The following is a 19675-nucleotide window of genomic DNA, read 5'->3' as shown; positions in this document are numbered from 1 at the left end:
GCCAACGTCACCCACCTGCGACACGTCCTTACGTCAGACGTTGGCGTGGCGTGCCCCTCCTCTCAGGGAGGGGGCGGGGCCTAGGGGAGTGAAGGCCGCCGCCGCTGGCAGCGCCGGTCTGGAGTGGCGGGCCCATGGTGAGTGTGGCCGCCGGCCCTGGGGCCTGGCCTGGCCCGGCCCGGCCCGTCACCCCCGCCCGGGCCCTGTGAGCCCGGCCCGGCCTACTCCTGCTAGCGTCGCCCCCGGCCTCACCATGGCAACAGCCCCCGGCCTCGCCCCGCCTCCCCCTGCTGCCACCCCCAGGCTCATGTTCCCCCCCAGCACAGTGTCTAGCCCCCCCCCGGCCTCCTGATCCCGCCCCGACCTGGCCTTTCTCTGTGCCCCTCGCCCACCCGTGCCCCTGTGCGAGTCCGGGCCCGTCTCTGGTTTCCTGCGGTGGGGTCCCCGTGTCCCCTGCCCGGGCTCCTTTCTCCCCAGAACCCCCCCTTGGCTTTCTGTGTCCCCGCTTAAATAAACAGCCCCCGTCCCGGGGTCGCTAACCCCGTCCCGGCCCGGGCGAAGGTGGGAGGGAAGCGGCGGCTCTGCTCCCCCCAGGCTGTCTCGCAGCTGTCACTCAGTGTGTCAGTATCCATTTCTCATACGCAGAGATTGATGGCGGCGGAAATCAAAACCCTGCCTTTGGAGAACGCGTCCATCCTCTCTGAGGGCTCTCTGCAGGAGGGCCATCGGCTGTGGATTGGGAACTTGGATCCGAAGATAACCGAGTAAGTCTGAACTGCTTTAACTTCCGCAAATCGCAGTGCTGGTAACCTGGAGGCACGTTAGGTCTTAATTTGTTGACTTTTGAAGTTCTCAGCTCTGACTGCTGCTCCTCCACAGCACCTGTGCCTCTGCTATCCATTAAAATCAGCAGCATTCAATAATGTATGGCAGATTAAGTATTTCTGGAGATGTCTGGAATATTTAGGAGCTGTTAAGCCTTCAGAGCCTTGTGTGGTACCTTGGCAAAGAGTTAGTGGATAAAGAGGTTAATATACTTGCTTAAAACATTGCCTGTTTCCTGACCCTTGATTCTTTCCTCCATTCCCACTGTATTGCTACAAGTTAGATTAGAAGTTCCAGCTGCTGCTGAAGACTTGCTTAAGGATACTTTAGAAACCAGCTCTAAAGCGCCTAACGTATGAAGTCAGACTTTTCTTGCCATCAGAGTTTAGCAGTTTTGTATGCTTTGCCCAGTCCTAATTTAATTGCTCCCAAACAAGTGCTCATTCTGCTTCCCTTGGGATGCTGTATCTGATGAAGAAAGCTGTAGCTCACAAAAGCTTATGCTCAAATAAATTCCTTAGTCTCTAAGGTGCCACTTTTCTTCTAATTCCTTTTCTTTTTGGGTAGTATCTAGTGACTAATGCAAATCAGAGACAGACCATCCAGTGAAAGGGCTGGCTAGTATTGATTTGACTCCTAGTTGTTTTTACCCAGCACTACCCACTGTATACTGAAGTGTTAAACTTAGTCCCAAGTGACATTAAAAGAAGTAACTGCAATATCTGAAAACAATATTGAAGATTTACAAGTGTACAGTGGGTGAGACATGCTGGCCCTTTTGGGGGAGAGAAGGATGCTAAAGTGTTGACATTTATGACATCCCATCAAGACGGTATCTTAAATAGTGTAATAGCGCCCTTCTCTATTTTCTGATTCAATAACATACCGATCTAGAAGTTAATGTTAATAAGTTAGAGTAGTGGTTTTCAACTTTTTTCATTTGCGGATCCCTAAAAAGTTTCAAGTAAAAGCGTGACCCTCTTTGGAAATCTTAGACATGGTCTGCGGACCCCAGTTTGAAAACCATTGAGTTAGAGCAACAGAGTGCTTAGCCTGAATTGCTGACTTGTTTTCATTTGGATCTCACTGGGTGCCAGGGTAGTACTTGGGTACCACCATGATTCAGTACCTCCTAAAGAGAGGCATGAAATAGTAGGAAAGGGCTCCAGAGATAGACAGCAGATATAGAGTACAGCTCCTGCTGCACAGTTGTCCTGTGAGAGAGTTCATGTAGCCACACTGCAAGTGCATTTGATGTGACGTTTCCCAGAGCCAATTCTCCGACTGGAAATCTGGAGATGAAAAGAATCCTTTTATTTTTCTAAAAATGTGTTCAGGAACTTTAGACTTGTTGCGACACTTTGCGGGAAGATCCAGGTGGTTATTTTGCTATCTTGTCCTTGTCAGCAGTTGGGTGTGGACTAAACAGGGAATTAACTAACTTAGTAACTGAACAGCTGCTATACAGAATATAACATGACCCTAATCTCTTAAGATTTTCTGTCTACAATAAATGTGTAAGCATCACACTTCCCTGGCCTTGGAATGATTAAATGCAAATTAAATGTTGTGGTAACACAAGTGTACATTTAAAATCTCAGGGAAGTAGGTGGATTGCTGTAAAAATATTAGACGCTAGTTGTGTGGTACACTAAAAATCTTAGGAGTTTTTATAGAACAATCAAGGGTTTACACACTTCAAGTAAATAGGTTTTTTTTCCCTAGACTATTTTGTGTGTCTCAGTCATGGAACCAATTTTTGTTCTGCTCCTTATGTTTTTGCAAGTGCTACATTTTTGTTCTAAGTGCAGTTCCTTTTCAGGGAGCAGTGTTCTAATCGTGTCTCTAAGTGGAGTCCATCATTAATGTAATGTCCTCTTCAATCGTTCAGCTCTGGGCTACGGCCACCTCTTTTGCATTAATTACCATTTTTTGCCCCACATTTGTATTTCTTTGGTTTGCCTGCATTCAATAATTGCACAAGATGACATGATTAGATATATGGCCTCTTGGAAATATTTGTTTGTGAAGTCCTTGGGGATTCAGGATGCAGGGTCAGTGTGAGGGAAGGAGTATAATATGCTTGTTAAATAGATTGGCTGTATAACTTCCTCTGACATTCCTTCCTGCGATGTTCTTACATCTTGTTTTAAGACCTTTTGTTAGAGCCTCTTACTGTAGATCATCACTTCAAATCCAGCCCAGATCAATAATGGCTGAACGTTGTTACCATCTGGCAGCTCTTAGGTGATCTGTGTGAAATTAGTTTGGTGTGTCTCAGACCACTTCCTTCTGGTGATCAGATGTTCATTACCAAAAAAAAACCACTGTTATTTTGCATTAATTGGTCCACTTGTTGGTAGTCTCCGCTAAGGCAGAGGGCTGAATTCCACTTTCACCCTCGGAGGTGGTCCCTCTATAACAGGATTGAAACATATTGGTGAGTAGATGTGGGTGACTCTTGCCCAGCTGCTACTCATTCTGTACCTGTGCTGAGGAGTTTTTTCCCAGCACTAAAACAGTCACTAAAAAAAATTGCACATTATTGGCAATATCTGTTTTTAAATTAATTGTATTCATTTAAAGTTTTGTAATTCTGGGTTAAGACCTATGGGTATTCTAGTGTTAGCATAACAAAGGTCTGAGTCACAGTTTTGTGAGTATTCTGTTCTTCTTTTGCTGAGTAGTACTATACAGTTAAAAATCATTTCAGCAGAGGACACCATTTACAGGGATTAAACAGCCTTTGAGTTTACTTCCGTGCAGCTCCCTTTTTCACTTTGAACTATCAGTGCTGAGTAAAGAAACTGAATCTTTCATGTCACGTCAGTAAAAGTTTACATACAAGAAGAGATCTCTTGGCTCCTGCCTTTTCATGATCACTTCTGAGTTTGACATGTGCTTTTTACCTGCCCTTCATAGGGATCCTAGTTGTGCTTACCAATCAGGAGGACAAGTACATGTGAAAACTAAATGTCAGTCCTTGTTTGCAGTAGATCCCTGTTTTTTCAGGGAATTGCCCACTGGAATTTGTATGTAGCATCTTTTTATAATTGAGTAAAACCATCTTGATGCCAATAGCTGGTGTTCTTCCTTCAAGAAGAACTGGGTTTAAATTTATTTATTTAAATGGAGGTCCCAACTCTGAGTATTTACAGTCATGAAGCCCTTTAAAGAGCAACCCATAGCCACAAATTGGGTGCTGTAAAGACAGTAAAATATATACATGTTTGAGCTCAAATCTCACAGTACAATTATGAATATTAAAAAGTTATAAATTAAGCATAGGGAGTGTTGCTTCCCACAGATTACTAACCACCAGTATGTGAAGTTAAGGACACTATTGGCTATGCAAAAATGAATCGTGTGGCAGATACAATGGCCATGATTCTATTATGGGACTAGCACAGGATTTTCTTCTTTTCATGGTATGTACTGTGTCTTAATAGTGAGATTCCCATGGACGTCTCCTCTCCCAGTCATACTTGCACAGACCTCGTCTCCTTTCCTTTGTAATTACGTAATATCTCAGTGGCAACCAGGGTGGATAAAAATCAATGATTTTTTTTTTAAATCCGCTTTTTTTATTTAAATCAGATTTTTTTTTGATAAAATGCTTTTTGAGGAAAAAATCCTATCTAAAGGTACTTTTAATTAAGATACATTATAGCTCAAAGATATCTCATCATGGAATAGGGATTATAAATTCGAATTATATAGTATGAGACAATATATTCATGTAATGTTTAAGAAAAGTTTTGTAAATGAGTTCCAGTAGTTCATGGATTAGGGACCCAATCTTATGGGGTTCCAGGGGCTTCTGTATAGATTATTTAGGTTAATCTTTCTATCTACTCAATGGGACTCAATTCTCAGTCTAGAAGATACCATCGGAGATGCTTAGTTTTGCAGTTCTCAAACTGTGGATTTTTGTCTCCAAGGATAACATGCTTGTTAACAGCAAAAGTGTTTTAAATAAATAATATATAGAGGTGAGAAATAACAGCTCTCAACCCTATTGTCCCTCTGCAAATTTGTGTACACAGAGTCAATCCCTTACCTCTCTCTAAAAGTGCAAGTTTCAAAAAGTTCAATGAAAAGAAGATTGTTGGGGGCAGAATAGATCTCGACAAGAAAAAGAAGCCTGGAGATAAATGTAAGAAGGGAGGGACAGGCAGTAAAAACAAAAGTGAAACTGTTTGAGCAGCATATTCCAGAAGTCTTGAGGTCTTCCTGAGTGTAGCCTTCATTGATTTGAGATCTACTATACCATTCTCTCACTAGAAGGGAAAACCTATGATGGCAGCAGGCCATAAAAGAGACCCAGTTGTGAAGAATATGTATTAAGGTTATAACTGCCAACAAGAATGCACTTTTTAATGTAGAAATCCATGATTAAATTGAGTCTTCCTGATTAGTGATTTAAATCAATTGATTTAAATCAAATCCACCCTGATATCATGGGGTAGAGTGGGTTGATTTGTTCCTAAAGAGAGGTTGATTCTCACTGGTTGGTAACCATAAAATCATGTTGACTTGCAGTTAAATGTAGTCTTTATGCCAAATTTGGTGATTCTGTTTGCTAACCAGGAGGATACACGATAATGATGCACATTTATTTAAGCAATTATATATTTTCACATACATTTATTCAGATTCTGAATTCTCAACAACGTTTTTTAGAAAATGGAGAATGACATAGTTTTTGTTTACTAGAGTGATTTTTTTACTTATGATTTGTATCAAGCTAAATTTGGATGGAAATTGGAATTCAGTTAAAATACACAGAGCATTTTAAAATGATTTTTTTAGTTAAAACTATCTCAATTTTGATCAATACATAAGAAAAAATTAATCAAAACACATTTTGTTTTAAAACTAAGTGATTTATTAAACAAAGGAAGTATCTGTAGTTAATGAACTGAGCTGATTGTTTCTAGTCACCATGTCCTTTAAGATGTTAGAACTAGTAGCTCTCATCCTCTCACCTCATTTTTATTCGTAGAGTGGAAGAGGAAAACCAGCTTTCCTGCTTTTTCAGCTCACAATCAGTTTCTCAACTTTAAATTGCCTAGTCATTGAAGTGAAATAGTAAAATAAACTGAAATTAAACAAATATTCTGCACCTGTAGAGCAGTATACTGCTGTCAAAAGCAGGTTTAGCACTTCAACAAACTCTGGTTGTAGGTGCTTAGCCAGTGACTTGCACCAGTTAGTGGTTTGACTTTCTTTAAACTTTGGCAACAAACAGACTGCTTGAACGTTATTTTTATTTAAATGATTGTAATAGATTATAGTAAATTTAGGCCTTTAATACAGGCTGTCATAACTTCAACATTAATTTTAAATTAGTTTATTTTTAAAAGAAAAATGTATTTAATTTAAAACAAATCTGATTTTTAAAAAATCCTTTTTTTCTCCACCCTGTCATGTGACCAGACATCTGTCTATGACTATCAGCAATTCTTCCGGAGACCACCGATTGTTCACAGTCCACAGTTTGTGAACTTTTATTCTAGGAGTTAGAGTGAAGTTCTGGATGTTAAGACATCTGGATTCTGCTCTCTACCACTAACCTGTTACGATGTGATACTTAATCTTGCTGTGCCTTAGTTTACTCATCTGTACAATGAGTGTAACAATTGCCTTCCTCACAGCAGTTGAGGCTTATTGTCTGCAAAACATTCTGAGGTTATTACTTGAAGAGTATTTTGGAAAGGCAAATATTGTATTTACAATGTTACACTTTGTTACCCACTTACACACGTTTTGACTTCCATTTTCTTAGCCATCGAATGTGTGCAAGCTTCTACAGTATGTTTTTCTCCTTCCTCCACTGTGCAGCTACTTGTCTAAGATTCTAACCTGATGAGTTCTACCTAGAAAATAATGTGTACATAAGTTGTTGTTACAGACATTTACTGGCTCCCTATGGGGGAAAATTCCTAGTAATGATAGATTTAGCATGTGGCCCGGTACCTTTTCGGTATCCTTGGGATAGCATTGTTCAGAGGAAGCCTTGAGTGTGTTTGAATAGCGCTCAGGGTGCCAGGAGGAAGGCCAAAGGAAAAGGAAATGGGAGAGCTGCTGGTTTGTCTCACATTTACATCAGATGACAGGAAGTGGAAATTGAGGTTGGCTACAGCAATCTGAGGGGGCCACATCTGTGTGAATAGCTCAAAGCTCCAAGTAGCCCAAGTGGTTGGTCTAATAAAGTTTTCATGCATGGAGTTTTTACAACAGACCACTTTTTTCAGACTACATACTTCCTTGGCAGGTCTTCCTTCACTTCTAAATTTCATTTTGCTTGTAAACCCATTGGTTAAACTTCTGATTATTATTAATGATCTAAAAGTATCAATAGCTAAAAGGCATATACAGAGCCTGCCATCTTTTACTCATACAAGACTGCAATTCTGGTTGGTTCATCCAGAATAGAATTAGCCAGCATTTGTATAAATTTAGCTAATTGTGGCTTGATGATAAAGGGTGTTTGTGTCAAATGTGACCTAAATATAATCTGCTGGAGATATCTTCCAGATTATTGTATTTTTAGGACATTTACAAACTACCACTCCGCTGCCAAGAAAGTAAAAATAAATAGTCACTATTTGGATGTGTGGGCTCTCACAAGAAAAACAAACTCTGTTCCCTTTGGCAAGGTAGCTATATAAGTTAGGGGTATTTTTGTTTCTGAACAAAATATGGTTAGAAACATTGTTTCCTTCTACTTTGAAACAATATTTGGGGAAAGAACAGTTTGGTCAGGGCTCTATTTTCATACTCCTAAAAATAGCTAATAAAACATTACTTAATTATGTGAAAATGGCTTTCAAAAGGCCCTGGAATTTCAACATGTTTCCTGGCTCTGGAGGATGCAACAAGGAATGGTCTCCATATCTTGAGGAATTTAGCACCTCAGGAGTGCACATTCTAGAAATGGATGTTCAGTTGTGTCTGAATTTGTTGATTGGGTAGCATTGGATGCAACAGGAAGGGAGGGAGTTCTGAAGTTTGCCAGCATCTAGTTAATTCCTCCATTTTGCTTAGAAGTTTTCAATATATTTTCTGATGTCTAGTTTGTTCATATTCCCCTGAGCAGCGATTGAGTGTTTACAGGTCTTTTGGAAGAACATAGTGTAGGAAATACCACATCAGTATTTCATCTGTGCTTGTAAGAGGTGGAAGGCTTTTCTGGTAATCAGTTAAAATCTGCTTAATCCACTCTGAAACAACTTCCACATCCACCACTGGCCTGAAGGTTTGTTGCACCTTTACCCTCTAACACCACACATCCTGCATGTCCACTTTGGCCAGTCCCGGAAGCTTACTTAGATTCCTGGAACTTTCTTGCCGGTAGCCTGAAAAGATGTTTGAAACAGGTTTTAATTAGGGAAAATATTTGTGCACCCTTGCTATTCATGTGTCTTGCTGAAGGTCCTTGACACGCTGGCAGTTGTGGGTCAACCACTGAATTTATGAGTTTGTGCATATGCTGGGGTTTTTTTTTTTTTCTTTCTTTCATTCAAGAATCTCAGAGTTTTGCAAACATTAAGTGTGAGGTAGAGAGGCAAGTATTCTACCCATTTAATATAGTGGAAAATAGGCACAGAGAGGTCAGGTGACTTGCTAAACCTGTACAGCAAGTCACTGTTAGACCTGGGCATTGGCTCCTAAGAGACCTGATTCAGTTCCCTGCTGTAACTCCTAGGTAATATTTCCTGTTATGGAGGAAGAAGTCTAGCCAGGTGAAGTGTGGTCCAGTTATTTTCTTCTCAAATCAGCTGCCATCATCCAGAGACTGTGGTAGAATAAATGGACACAGATCTGATATCGGGAATTATAACATCCAAAAACCAGTAGGAGAACACTTCAGTCTCCGTGGTCACTCAATAACAGACCTAAAAGTGGCAATTCTTCAACAAAAAAACTTCAAAAACAGACTCCAACGTGAAACTGCAGAACTGGAATTAATTTTCAAGCTGGACACCATCACATTAGGTCTGAATAAATACTGGGAGTGATTGGGTCATTACAAAACCTAATTTCCCCAATACTAATTTCCCCCTACTATTACTCACACCTTCTTGTCAACTGTGAAATGGCCCACTCTCTTTACCACTACAAAAGTTATTTTTCCTCCTTTGGTATTCTACTGTTAATTGAATTGTCTCATTAGACCGACCTCACACTTGGTAAGGCAACTCCCATCTTTTCATGTATTTATGCCTGCTCCTGTATTTTCCACTCCATGCATCTGATGAAGTGGGTTCTAGCCCACAAAAGCGTATGCCCAAATAAATTTGTGAGTTTCTAAGGTGCCACAAGGACTCCTCGTTGTTTTAACAAAAGTTCAGAGAACTTGCAGAAATCTCTTTAACTCAACCAACAAAATTAGTCCTTATTGTGTGTCTAGTGCACTAGCCTGCAAAGCAGACAAATCAAGTGCAAAATCTTAGTAGTATGTGCAGTTGTGTGGCTGGTTTTTATACTTTGTTTAACAAAACACATTTAATAGTGCAAGATAATGTTAAATTGATGTGCCTGTAATCTTCATGTCCATAGCTGAAATTAAACGGTTAGCGCATGTCAATGGTTATGTGCCTCAACCAGAAACATATCACTAGGTCTCACTGGGCTGACATAAAAGCAAAATTTGACCAGCTTCTTTCTCGTCTTCTGTCACTTCTCAGTCACTTTATGGAGTTTTGTCCTCCAGTATCTGGCTGATTCTCTGATTTTGATGTCAGGCAAATGTCACTAACTCGCAATTTAGCCCAGACTGCAAACCCTTTAGATGGCACTGCTGGGGATGGATTATGTTCTAAGGCTTTTGTGCTGTGAGTTGACAAAACAGCCACTGATGATATTCACAGAGGGATGTTGTGTACTAGACTGGTTGGCAAATATATGGAAGTGGGTGCATACTCTTAAGAGAACACATTTGAGACCGGATTTAAGTCACTGAATTATATGTGGTGACTTCTTCACCCTTTTAAAATTTCATTGTTGTAACTTCATGTGCAAGGTTGCCTATAAATGTCTGTGTTGTGTTCTTTCTTTTCAGATACCACCTCCTCAAACTCCTTCAGAAATTTGGCAAAGTAAAGCAATTTGACTTTCTCTTCCATAAGTCAGGCGCATTGGAGGGGCAGCCCAGAGGATACTGTTTTGTGAATTTTGAAACCAAGCAGGTATGTTGGCTTTTTTTCTCTTTAACATTTGATCCTTGTGACTGGCTGATTACCTTTACTGTCTAAATTAACTTCATCAACTGAAAGATGAGATGGAAGACAATAATGAAGGGGAAAAGGAGGTGCCCAGGTGCCTTGCAGTACATAAACCCCTCTGCATACCCATCCCACCCATATGGTGCAGTCCCTAGAAGTAACAGTGGTGCTTCCCCCACCACCTCCCGGGGGCTGTTTTGTTAAAGCTTTTTGACGCTAACTCTAGTAGGCAAGCCATTAGATTTACTGGATGGTAGTCTAGTAGGGTACTAAAGTGCTTGTTGGCAACCCATATACATTCTTAGTTTCATATTGTGTAGCATACTAAACCTAGGACTACTGCTGCTGTTTTCTCCCTATATTTTACTCTTCCAGACCCTGATGCTTCAGGAAGACACAAACCCCCACCCTCATACAATTCTCCACCTGTGTAATGCTGTGCATCTGTTGGGAGTGTGGGGAAGAAATATTCCCTTCTGATCCCTGTGGGGTTTATCTTACATTATAAAGCATGGGTTGAAATTTCAGTTACCTGTAGTATCATAGTCACAAATGTTGTCACAGTTCAACTAGGATTGGGTATAGCTGTGAGGAGCTACACAGGTAAAGTGAGTTTGTTTTGTGCAGCCTTCCTCCTTTGTTGCTGTATCACCAATAAGGAGGTGGGGTAAAGCCACAACATACCGCTTAGTATCACTCCCTTGTGTGGCTCAGGAAGTAACATTGGAGCACTGATGCATGGAAGGGAGGAACTGGGGAAAATAATACCGCAATGAAGGTTCCTAACAGTAGTGGGATCACTGCATAGAAGCACTGTGGGGCAGCAGAGTAAGTGAAAGATGCTGTTGTAATTCTAACTTTAATGCTTTTTAAAGTAATGAGCAAGAAATTAACTCAAAGTTAAAGCAAACAACATACTAATGACTATAGTCTTCCCCCTTACCCCCATCTTCTGCAATTTTTTAGCAAGCCAGGATGACTTTAATGGAACCTTTTGAAGCTCATTTTTCAGATGCAGCTACAGACAAATAAGCTGGATAGGAAGAAATAGCAGGATCCAGTAGGGCCTGGTCTGGATCAGCCAGTTAATATTAAGGATTCAGGAAATCCATGATGTATTGTGTGGTCTGTGGCTGACCTTCATATTCTGTCTCTTTGTCTCATTCTCAGATCTTTCTAACACTGATTATTTAACAGAGTCCAGGTGTAAAGTCAATAGTTTAGGCAAGCAATACTGAGAGAAATACAAATAGTGAATTGCGGGTGTTTACCATAGGAAACCGAGCAATTTTAAACCTCCTTGAAACACTGTTCCAATGTTCCTTACATCAGGTTCATTGGAAGTTTCTGTGATGCTTTTATTCTGCCTTGAGTAAAAGTTTTCCTTGTGAGTAATCTCTGAAATGGTTTATAAGGGCCTTGTAGCTTGCATGTGTGTTTGGGGTTCCCAGAAACACTAACTGAACAGCATCATAGATTGATTCTATGATGTTAGTCAGTTGTCCCTGTAAATCAGTCTTGTACATGGAAGAAAAGGTCCTTGGACAGATTTTGGTAGAAAATTAAGTTGGTTTATTTATTGAACTGTCTTCCGGTGCAGGAAGCAGAACAAGCAATCCAGTGTCTCAATGGTAAGCTGGCCCTCTCCAAGAAACTGGTGGTGCGATGGGCACATGCACAAGTAAAGGTAAGCTTTTGACTGCAAACCTCGACTGCCTTATGAGGATGCATAATTTGAAACAAAAATCTTCTCTCTGTGCTAGATCAAAAGCAGGGAGAGTTGCATAATTGTCCTTCTCTATACTCTTAACTTTTCACTTCAGCATTCAGAACTTGTGTAAGCTTCTTGTGTGATCTTATTTTCAGCTTTTATTTTGTTCACATCCTGGTATACGAATGTTGCTGCCCATCTTATTCCTTACATATTTTCACCCTTTAGAAATTGTGTACTGAATGTTTTCTGCAGACTGACTGCTTGTCTTTTATCATAATCAGTTGTACGTGATAAATATTAAGAATCAGATTTTTATCAATTGTATTGATATAATCCCAGTAAAATTTAGGAACATGGGAACTGTCACACAAGAATACACCAGTGATCCATCAAAGCCAGCATCCTGTCTACAACACTGGCCAGGAACTTTAGAAGATCTTAGAATCTCCATAATAATTTGCCCACAAGAGATCAGCTAGTGATGGGCTTATGTCCTGAAGCTGAGGTTATAGATCACTTTTTCTCCCCAGTACTGTTTTTTGGACAGGGTGTGTCACTGATTCTGCATTTCCTAGTTTTTCTGTTCTGCTTCCTAAAGCACTGCAGGTAGTAGATTCTTTTACTTCTGATTTATAAAACACATTTCTTATTAAAAACAAATCACCTTTACCTTTCATTTTAACACATGTTGATTTTGCTCTAAGAGGCACTGTAGTAAGGACTAACAAATTTTGATTGAGCAGTACTGATAAATGCGAAGTAATGCACACTGGAAAATGTAATCCCAACTATACATACAAAATGATGGGATCTAAATTAGCAGTTACCACTCAAGAAAGAGATCTTGGAGTCATAGTTGATCTCTGAAAACATCTGTTCAATGTACAGCAGCAGTCAAAAAAGCGAACAGAATATTAGGAACCATTCCGTGGGTGCTCCGGGGCTGGAGCACCCCTGGGAAAAAATAGTGGGTGCTCAGCACCCGCTGGCAGTCCCGCTGATCAGCTCAACCCCCTCCCTCCCAGCACCTCCTGCCCCGCCAGAGATCAGCTGTTCAGCAGCATTCAGGATGCGCTGGGTGGAGGGGGAGGAGTGGTGGCAGGAAGAGGTGCGGGGAGGGAGTGGGAGTTTGGGGGAAGGAGTGGAGTGGGGGTCAAGCATCCCCCGGGAACTGTGGAAGTCGGTGCCTCTGTATAAGAAGACGGTAAATGCCACTATATAAATCCATGGTACGCCCACACCTTGAATACTGGATTCAGTTCTGGTTCCCCCATCTCAAAAAAATATATATATATTAGAATTGGAAAAGGTACAGAAAAGGGCAACAAAGATGATGAAGGGTATGAACAACTTCCACATGAGGAGAGATTAAAAAGACAGGGACTTTTCAGCTTGGAAAAGAGATGACTAAGGGGGGATATGATAGAGGTCTATTGAAATCATGAGTGGTCTCAGGAAAGTGAATCAGGGAGTGTTATTTACCCCTTCACATAACACAAGAACCAGGGGTTACCCAATTAAATTAATAGCAGGCTTAAAACAAGCCAAAGGAAGCACTTCACATAATGCACAACGAATCTGTGGAACTCTTTGTTAGGGGATGTTGTGAAGGCCAAAAGTATAACTGGGTTAAAAAATGAATTAGATAAGTTCATGAAGGATACGTCCATCAATGGTTATTAATCAAGATGGCCAGGGGTGTAACCCCATGCTTTGGGTATCCCTAGTCCAATGGGTCTCAACCTATTTACCACTGTGGGCCACATCCAGTACTACCTGTATGGTCCCGAGGATGTCACATGGGCCACAGCTCTGTACTGATTGGGCCGCACGCAGCCCGCAGATGAGAACCACGGCCTAGCCTCTGACTGCCGGAAGCTGGGAGTGGATGACAAGGGATGGATCTCTCAATAATTGCCATGTTCTGTTCATTCCCTCTGAAGCACCTGGCATTGGCCACTGTCAGAAGACAGGATACTGGGCTCGATGGACCATTGGTCTGACCCAGTATGGTCGTTCTCATATTCCTATCTTTTAATTTCTTCTATATGTGGTCTTTTCCCTGCCATTGGGTTACCAAGTTGTACTTAACAACTATCTTTCATTATTTTCTTTGGGGAAAATTAGATTTTTGGGAGTGACTTGCTGCTTTTAAAAGCAAATTACCCAATGTGGAATGTTACATATGGAATTCCCCAAGCCTTTGTGCTGTGAAATACACACATGTATTTGTGTTGAAAGCTAAGGAAACAGGTAGCCTTGTTAAGGGCCACCGTGTTTTTTTAATTATCAAGCTCTAAGGGCTCAGTACTTTTTAACGTACATACAAATTCTTGGAAACCCAGTCTCCATTTTTGATTAACTCTAAATTCTGTAGCGCTCTCGTAGAATGTTACCCGCTTCTCTATGCATGGAAAATGGTCAGATCATAAATGGAATTTCAGTCAGTACAGCAAATGTTTGCTTAGAGAGGAATTCTGCAGAAAAACCTAATGCACAGGCAGTGTGGGAGTATCGCAAATAATGTGCAAAATACCTTAGTTCAGTTTGCAACAGCATTTGCAATTCTCTGAATGGAAAGATTTAACTGCAGGAGGCTTTTGCCTATTGTGACAAGTGTTTATTTTAGGCAATACCAGCACCACGCTACATAGTTTTAAGATGAACAGCCAAGGCTTTAAAAAGAAAAAAACCTTACTAGATGCTGTCATTTTGAGCAGTTCTACAGAAAAACAAACCTGAATTTGTGCCAAGTGAAACATGGAAGTAGAACACACTGAAAATATTTCAGGAGGCCCATTGCAGTCAGAAAAGAGAGGCTCACAAACTGCCTTCTGATGACTGGAGCTGGTTCTGAACTGTTGTTGAATGCGTTACTTTTCCACAGCGGAATTCCATATGACTGCATTCGAACAGGAAACAAGTGTTCTGTGTTCCCTTCTGGTTCTGCAGTGTGCTTCTACAAAGGTCATATCTATTAGTACCCTATGGTAGGCTTACCTTGGGCCAGGGGTTCCCAAACTTGGTTTGCGGCTTGTTCAGGGTAAGCCCCTGGCGTGCCGCGAGACGCTTTGTTTACCTCAGCGTCTGCAGGTATGGCCGCTCTCAGCTCCCAGTGGCTGCGGTTCGCCGTTCCCGGCCAATGGGAGCTCTGGGAACATATGTTATATGTTCTATTTGGAATATTTCCCCACCACCACACATCATACTCCTAAGAAGCATCTCTAAACATGTTAAATGGTGGTACAATAAACCTTAATGATCCAAAATAAAGTGCACATGCTAATCATATAGCATTCTAGCCATATGTGAACTCCAAATTGAGGCATTTTCAAATAAAACAAATACGTTTGTAAGGGCCATTACATTTTACTGTGTAGCTTAACCTCAAGGCTTTTTGGCAAAAGTTGTACAGACTCTTGCTTGCCAGCAGAATATAAAGTGAGATTAATCCAGGCTGGAAGTGTGTCTGTTGGCGAACCTGGTGTTTCTGAGCCTTTGTCTTCAATTCAAGTTCACTTAAGCAATATCATTACTAAAAGTCTCTTTTCTCACCTGCAGAGATATGATCATAATAAAAACGAAAAAATTCTTCCAATCAGTCTTGAACCGTCTTCCAGCACTGAGCCAACCCAGTCTAACCTAAGGTAGGAACCCACATAATTAAAATGTGGCCAGATCAGTCAGCCCAGGGGCAAAACTCCCTTTGACTTCAGTGGAAGCAGAAATGGGCCCACAATTAGGGTTTTTTGGTTTTGTGTTTTGTTTTCTGGATCCTAACTAAAACAGTCACTTTAACTACTGTATCTTATTGAATGTGGGTCAGGCTGCAAAATAACTGATCTAATGCAGAACAATTTTGACACTTAACTTTTATCTTTATTGATACATGAAACCCCTGATAGTTTTTGGTTTTTTGGTTTTTTTAAGTGTAATGCATCACCATGACCAGGTCCCATGACCACACCTGACCAAAGATGCCCACATTTTTCAGATGTATTTCAGTAATAGCCATTTGTCTCTATCAGTTTCTGGTAGCCACACTGGGATCACTGTTTTATTAGAGTGTGCACCATGCAATATTCTGAATACTGCAATTTTAGCTGCCCAAGAAACTGTTTCAACCTCTCACACTTACGACTCTAGAAGAACATTCTAGTTGAGAAAAACATGTTCCAGTTTCCCTGTTATCTCCAAAATGAAAGTGAAAATGCTGGTGTAGAAAAATACTGAACACTTCTCATTATGATCGAACCCTGGACTTGAAGAGAAATGCAGTGAGAGAGACCTGCAGGAGCAGAGGACTGCGCATCACATTCAATGCCAGAAAGTATGGGGGGGTGGGGCTGTTACGGATCTTAGAAATAAACGGATGGGTGGGGAATTCATTCTCAATGTAGAGCTTGTCCTTTTAGATTTGTGCATGTTTTTCTTGATTGGAAGTCAGGAAAGATAATTAATCCCGTTGAACGTCCCTTTGTTACACCAATGGGAAAACTACAAGCCTAGATGCTTCCTTACTTAATTTTGTTTTAGCCTGATCTCTTAAGATGAGTTTCCTTGATGATTTACAAGTTAAATATCTCCAAAGGAATAAACTAGCAGATAACTTTATGCTCTGTTCATCAGATAACAGTTCTGAATCATGGTTGCAAAAGGTTGGATCTAAAAGAGCAGATTCAAGAGGAAAGACTCCATATAAAAAAGTGAGAAGAGATCACTCTGTAGTCCACTAAGAGAAACCATATAATTGAAACTATTTACCTATCACACAGGGAAGCTGTGACGTTTAATATTTTTAAAGCACTTTGTGATCCTTGAATTAAATGTTTTATATAAATATGTCTAATTATTCTGTAGCCTATAAATGAAGCATTATATGGGGATAGGACTGAGTATAATTGAATTGCCAGTAAATAAAGAAAACTAGGCTGAAATTTATAGAAATTTGCACTAGTACTAGCCAATTTCCACTGGTCACTGTCATTTGGGACTGTTTTCACTGGATGAACATAGGAGTTGTAGTAGTAAACACCCAGTGCTCTGACTGAGGAGTACATTGATGTGAGCTGAAGAAGGGAGTGCTGTCCTGTCCCTACCTAGTAGGAGGGTGTTGGTGACAGAGGGCTCTGGGAGTTTGGGATGGGGCAGAGGAGGAGTTTCTTCCTTTGCAAGGAGCTCTGACAAAGCTGTAAAAACGGTCTCTCTATATTAATGGCAGCATAGTTGTACTCGACCCCAGGACTGGAAAATTCCATTGACTCTGAGCTTGAAGGAAGTGCCTGGCTTGCATTTTTCCCTGCAACTTCTAGTGGCTTTGTATGAGGCTGACTCCTGCATGGTATCACAACTTGCTCAGACTAGCTGTAAAGTAGCATTACTTGCATGTAGTGAGAAGACTTTAGGCATGCTTTCCTGCTTCAAAGCGAACAAGAGAACATCTATTTGTGTGTGTGTGGTGGGAGGGGATCCTTATTTTGTTGTGCAGTAATGCAGGTCAGATCTCCCACTAGCCAAAATGTACAAAGCATTCAAAATGCAAGTGTACATCAATCTTTATGCTGGTAGATTCTTGGTTACCACCTTTACTTTATGAAGGTAACATTAGCCACCTTCTAACTACTCCTGACATATCTGAATATTCTGATGCAAGAGACATTGGTTTATTTGAGAACATTGTTCAGTCTTTAGTAAAAGACAAACTAGACTTCTCTCTTCCACTTTTTTCCCCTTTCCAGTGTCAGTGCAAAAATAAAAGCCATTGAAGCCAAGCTGAAAATGATGGCAGAGAATCCAGATGCGGAATATCCAACACCACCAGCTTATTCCTACTTCAAACCACCCGATAAAAAAAGGACTACTCCTTACTCCAGAACTGCCTGGAAATCTAGAAGATGATGATTATGAATGGATAATGGTAGCAAGAAAGACTGTTTTATACACCTCCAGTGCTTTTGTACTTTGTGCTCAGCTGGCACCTTCCTTCCCAATCTCACTGTATATGCTACAGTGTTTTGTAACATAACATTTTAAATTTTCTGATAACTGCGCCGTACTGTCTGTGTGTGTACAGAATTCAGTGCTGTCCAGAAAAAATAAGGTTCCATCCAAAACTTGTGACTAACATTTAGACAATCCATGTTGCTAGTCTGGTTTCATTAGTAAGACCAGAAACATTAGCCAGTATGCAGTTAGAAAAGAAAACAAGGAATGTTCCATTTTAATTCTGAATGTTAAATTTAAGAAAGTATCTTTTTTTTCCCCCCCAAACGTAGAAAGTGTTCCACTTGGTTTAAATATTTTTTAAGCAGAGGGAAAACACTAAGTTTTGATAAACATTCACTAGTTACCATAAAAAATCCTTTTCATCTTCCATACAACAAACTTAAAATGGGTTTTGCAATGTCTTTTAGCAAATAAAAATGCAATATTTATACACAAGACAGCAAATCTGTTTTACACCTCAATTTAATAAATTAAAGCCAGATCTAACCATGGGACAGCAAAAGGATTTTAAATGTTAATATTTCAGAACAGTTGTAGAAATCCAAGTGTCTCTTTCAATGCATTGGAATTATTAAATTATTATACATAATTGAATTTACTCTGTGCTTCTAAAATGACAATACTTAAAATATGGATCTTGAAATATCATGTGCAAAACACTAGAATTTTATGGTGTGAAAATGCTGTTTAAAGTTTTTACAGTAGCATATCTAGCATGCATAAATGTAATCCCCCTTAGAAGTTATTCTCCATAAACCAGATGTGACAGTGTGACACTGTAATGTTGCTGCCCCAGAGACATCTGTCAGAAAGACTACCTCAAAAATCCACCCAAACTAGGTTAATTCCTTTTTTTGATTGGTTAGCAAAGATGCTTGGTTATGACTGTTAGGAAAATATGGGTGACCGGGATCTGTGGCATAGTGGTGCGACTGTATGGTAGGGATTATCTTTGCTTTAGAAAGTGTTCAATTTATCTCTAATGGACTGGCATTTCACTTAAAATAGCACACAGCGCATCCTGTTCCCTAAACATTCTCTGCAACACCGAAAGATCTGAGAAAAGATCCATAAAACTGCAAATGTTTAGTTCCTTTATGTGTACAATATAGTGTTGGATATGCGTGACAAGTGGAAGTTATGATGGAGACAGCTTCATGTACTGTCACGGTGTCCAATCTCTCCCTGCAGGTTCTTATAACCATAATATAGTTTTCTGCCTTGCCAGTCAGGCCTGAATGTTTTACCCAGACTGATAACCATTACGTTTCCAAACAAGAGATAATTATACCTCTAAACTGCCCAGGGTTTCTCTCTAGACCAAATGTTTCTCATTTTTATGGCAAACTAAGGTTTGTATGCTTAAAACTGTTCACCTATTTTACAGTGAAATTATAATGACAGTTCTGATAAAATGTCCTTAAAGCTTCTCTACTATCTGTCTAGAGCATAGTTTTCTCACTTGTATGAGAGATGGACTGTTTTCAAAGCCTGGAATGGATCATTGTTTAAAAGTAGGTCTTTAGCGATTGTTTGATTTCTAACTTTTCTTGTTACCCAGGTATCTGAAGAAAGTGAGCCTCCTTTTAGGTTTAGCACCCCTATGAATCACACTGCTGTCTGCTAAAATTTTTTGCAGACAGGGTCTTCGTTTTGTTTTAGGTTTTTACACTTATGTGATATGGTCTCACACTTGCAATCCTCAGAGGATTTAGATTAATTATTTAAAACAAAATGGTCAATTCTATTTTTAATATGAATTTAGAAATAGCTACATTTGAATCAGGCATGCTGTTGTGTTCCCTTTCGAATGCTACTGTGATATTTATTTGTATTTAAAATATGATCGTTTGCTGAGGCTCTTACAGCTCTGTGTGAATAAATAGAAGTCTAAACTGTG

General features: G+C 40.2%; 1 protein-coding gene across 1 annotated transcript; it reads left to right on the top strand.

The window, feature by feature from the left end:
• The first annotated feature begins 25 nt into the window (after window positions 1-25).
• On the top strand, window positions 26-19675 carry RBM18 (RNA binding motif protein 18). Its single transcript, XM_077835746.1, has 6 exons — window positions 26-137; window positions 646-764; window positions 9893-10019; window positions 11656-11742; window positions 15331-15416; window positions 17508-19675. Exons 1-6 carry the CDS (start codon window positions 135-137, stop codon window positions 17665-17667), a joined length of 582 nt encoding a protein of 193 aa, XP_077691872.1. The 5' UTR covers window positions 26-134; the 3' UTR covers window positions 17668-19675.

Source organism: Eretmochelys imbricata, chromosome 16, assembly GCF_965152235.1.
Source record: "Eretmochelys imbricata isolate rEreImb1 chromosome 16, rEreImb1.hap1, whole genome shotgun sequence".
Lineage (NCBI taxonomy): Eukaryota > Metazoa > Chordata > Testudines > Cheloniidae > Eretmochelys > Eretmochelys imbricata.
This window is presented reverse-complemented; position numbering and strand designations above follow the sequence as displayed.

Bases quoted from the DNA above. Each gene is read 5' to 3' on its own strand.
- RBM18 (XM_077835746.1), top strand. The intron at 765-9,892 runs GTAAGTCTGAAC...CTTTCTTTTCAG, and splicing joins TTGGATCCGAAGATAACCGA to ATACCACCTCCTCAAACTCC. The intron at 15,417-17,507 runs GTAGGAACCCAC...TCCCCTTTCCAG, and splicing joins CCAACCCAGTCTAACCTAAG to TGTCAGTGCAAAAATAAAAG.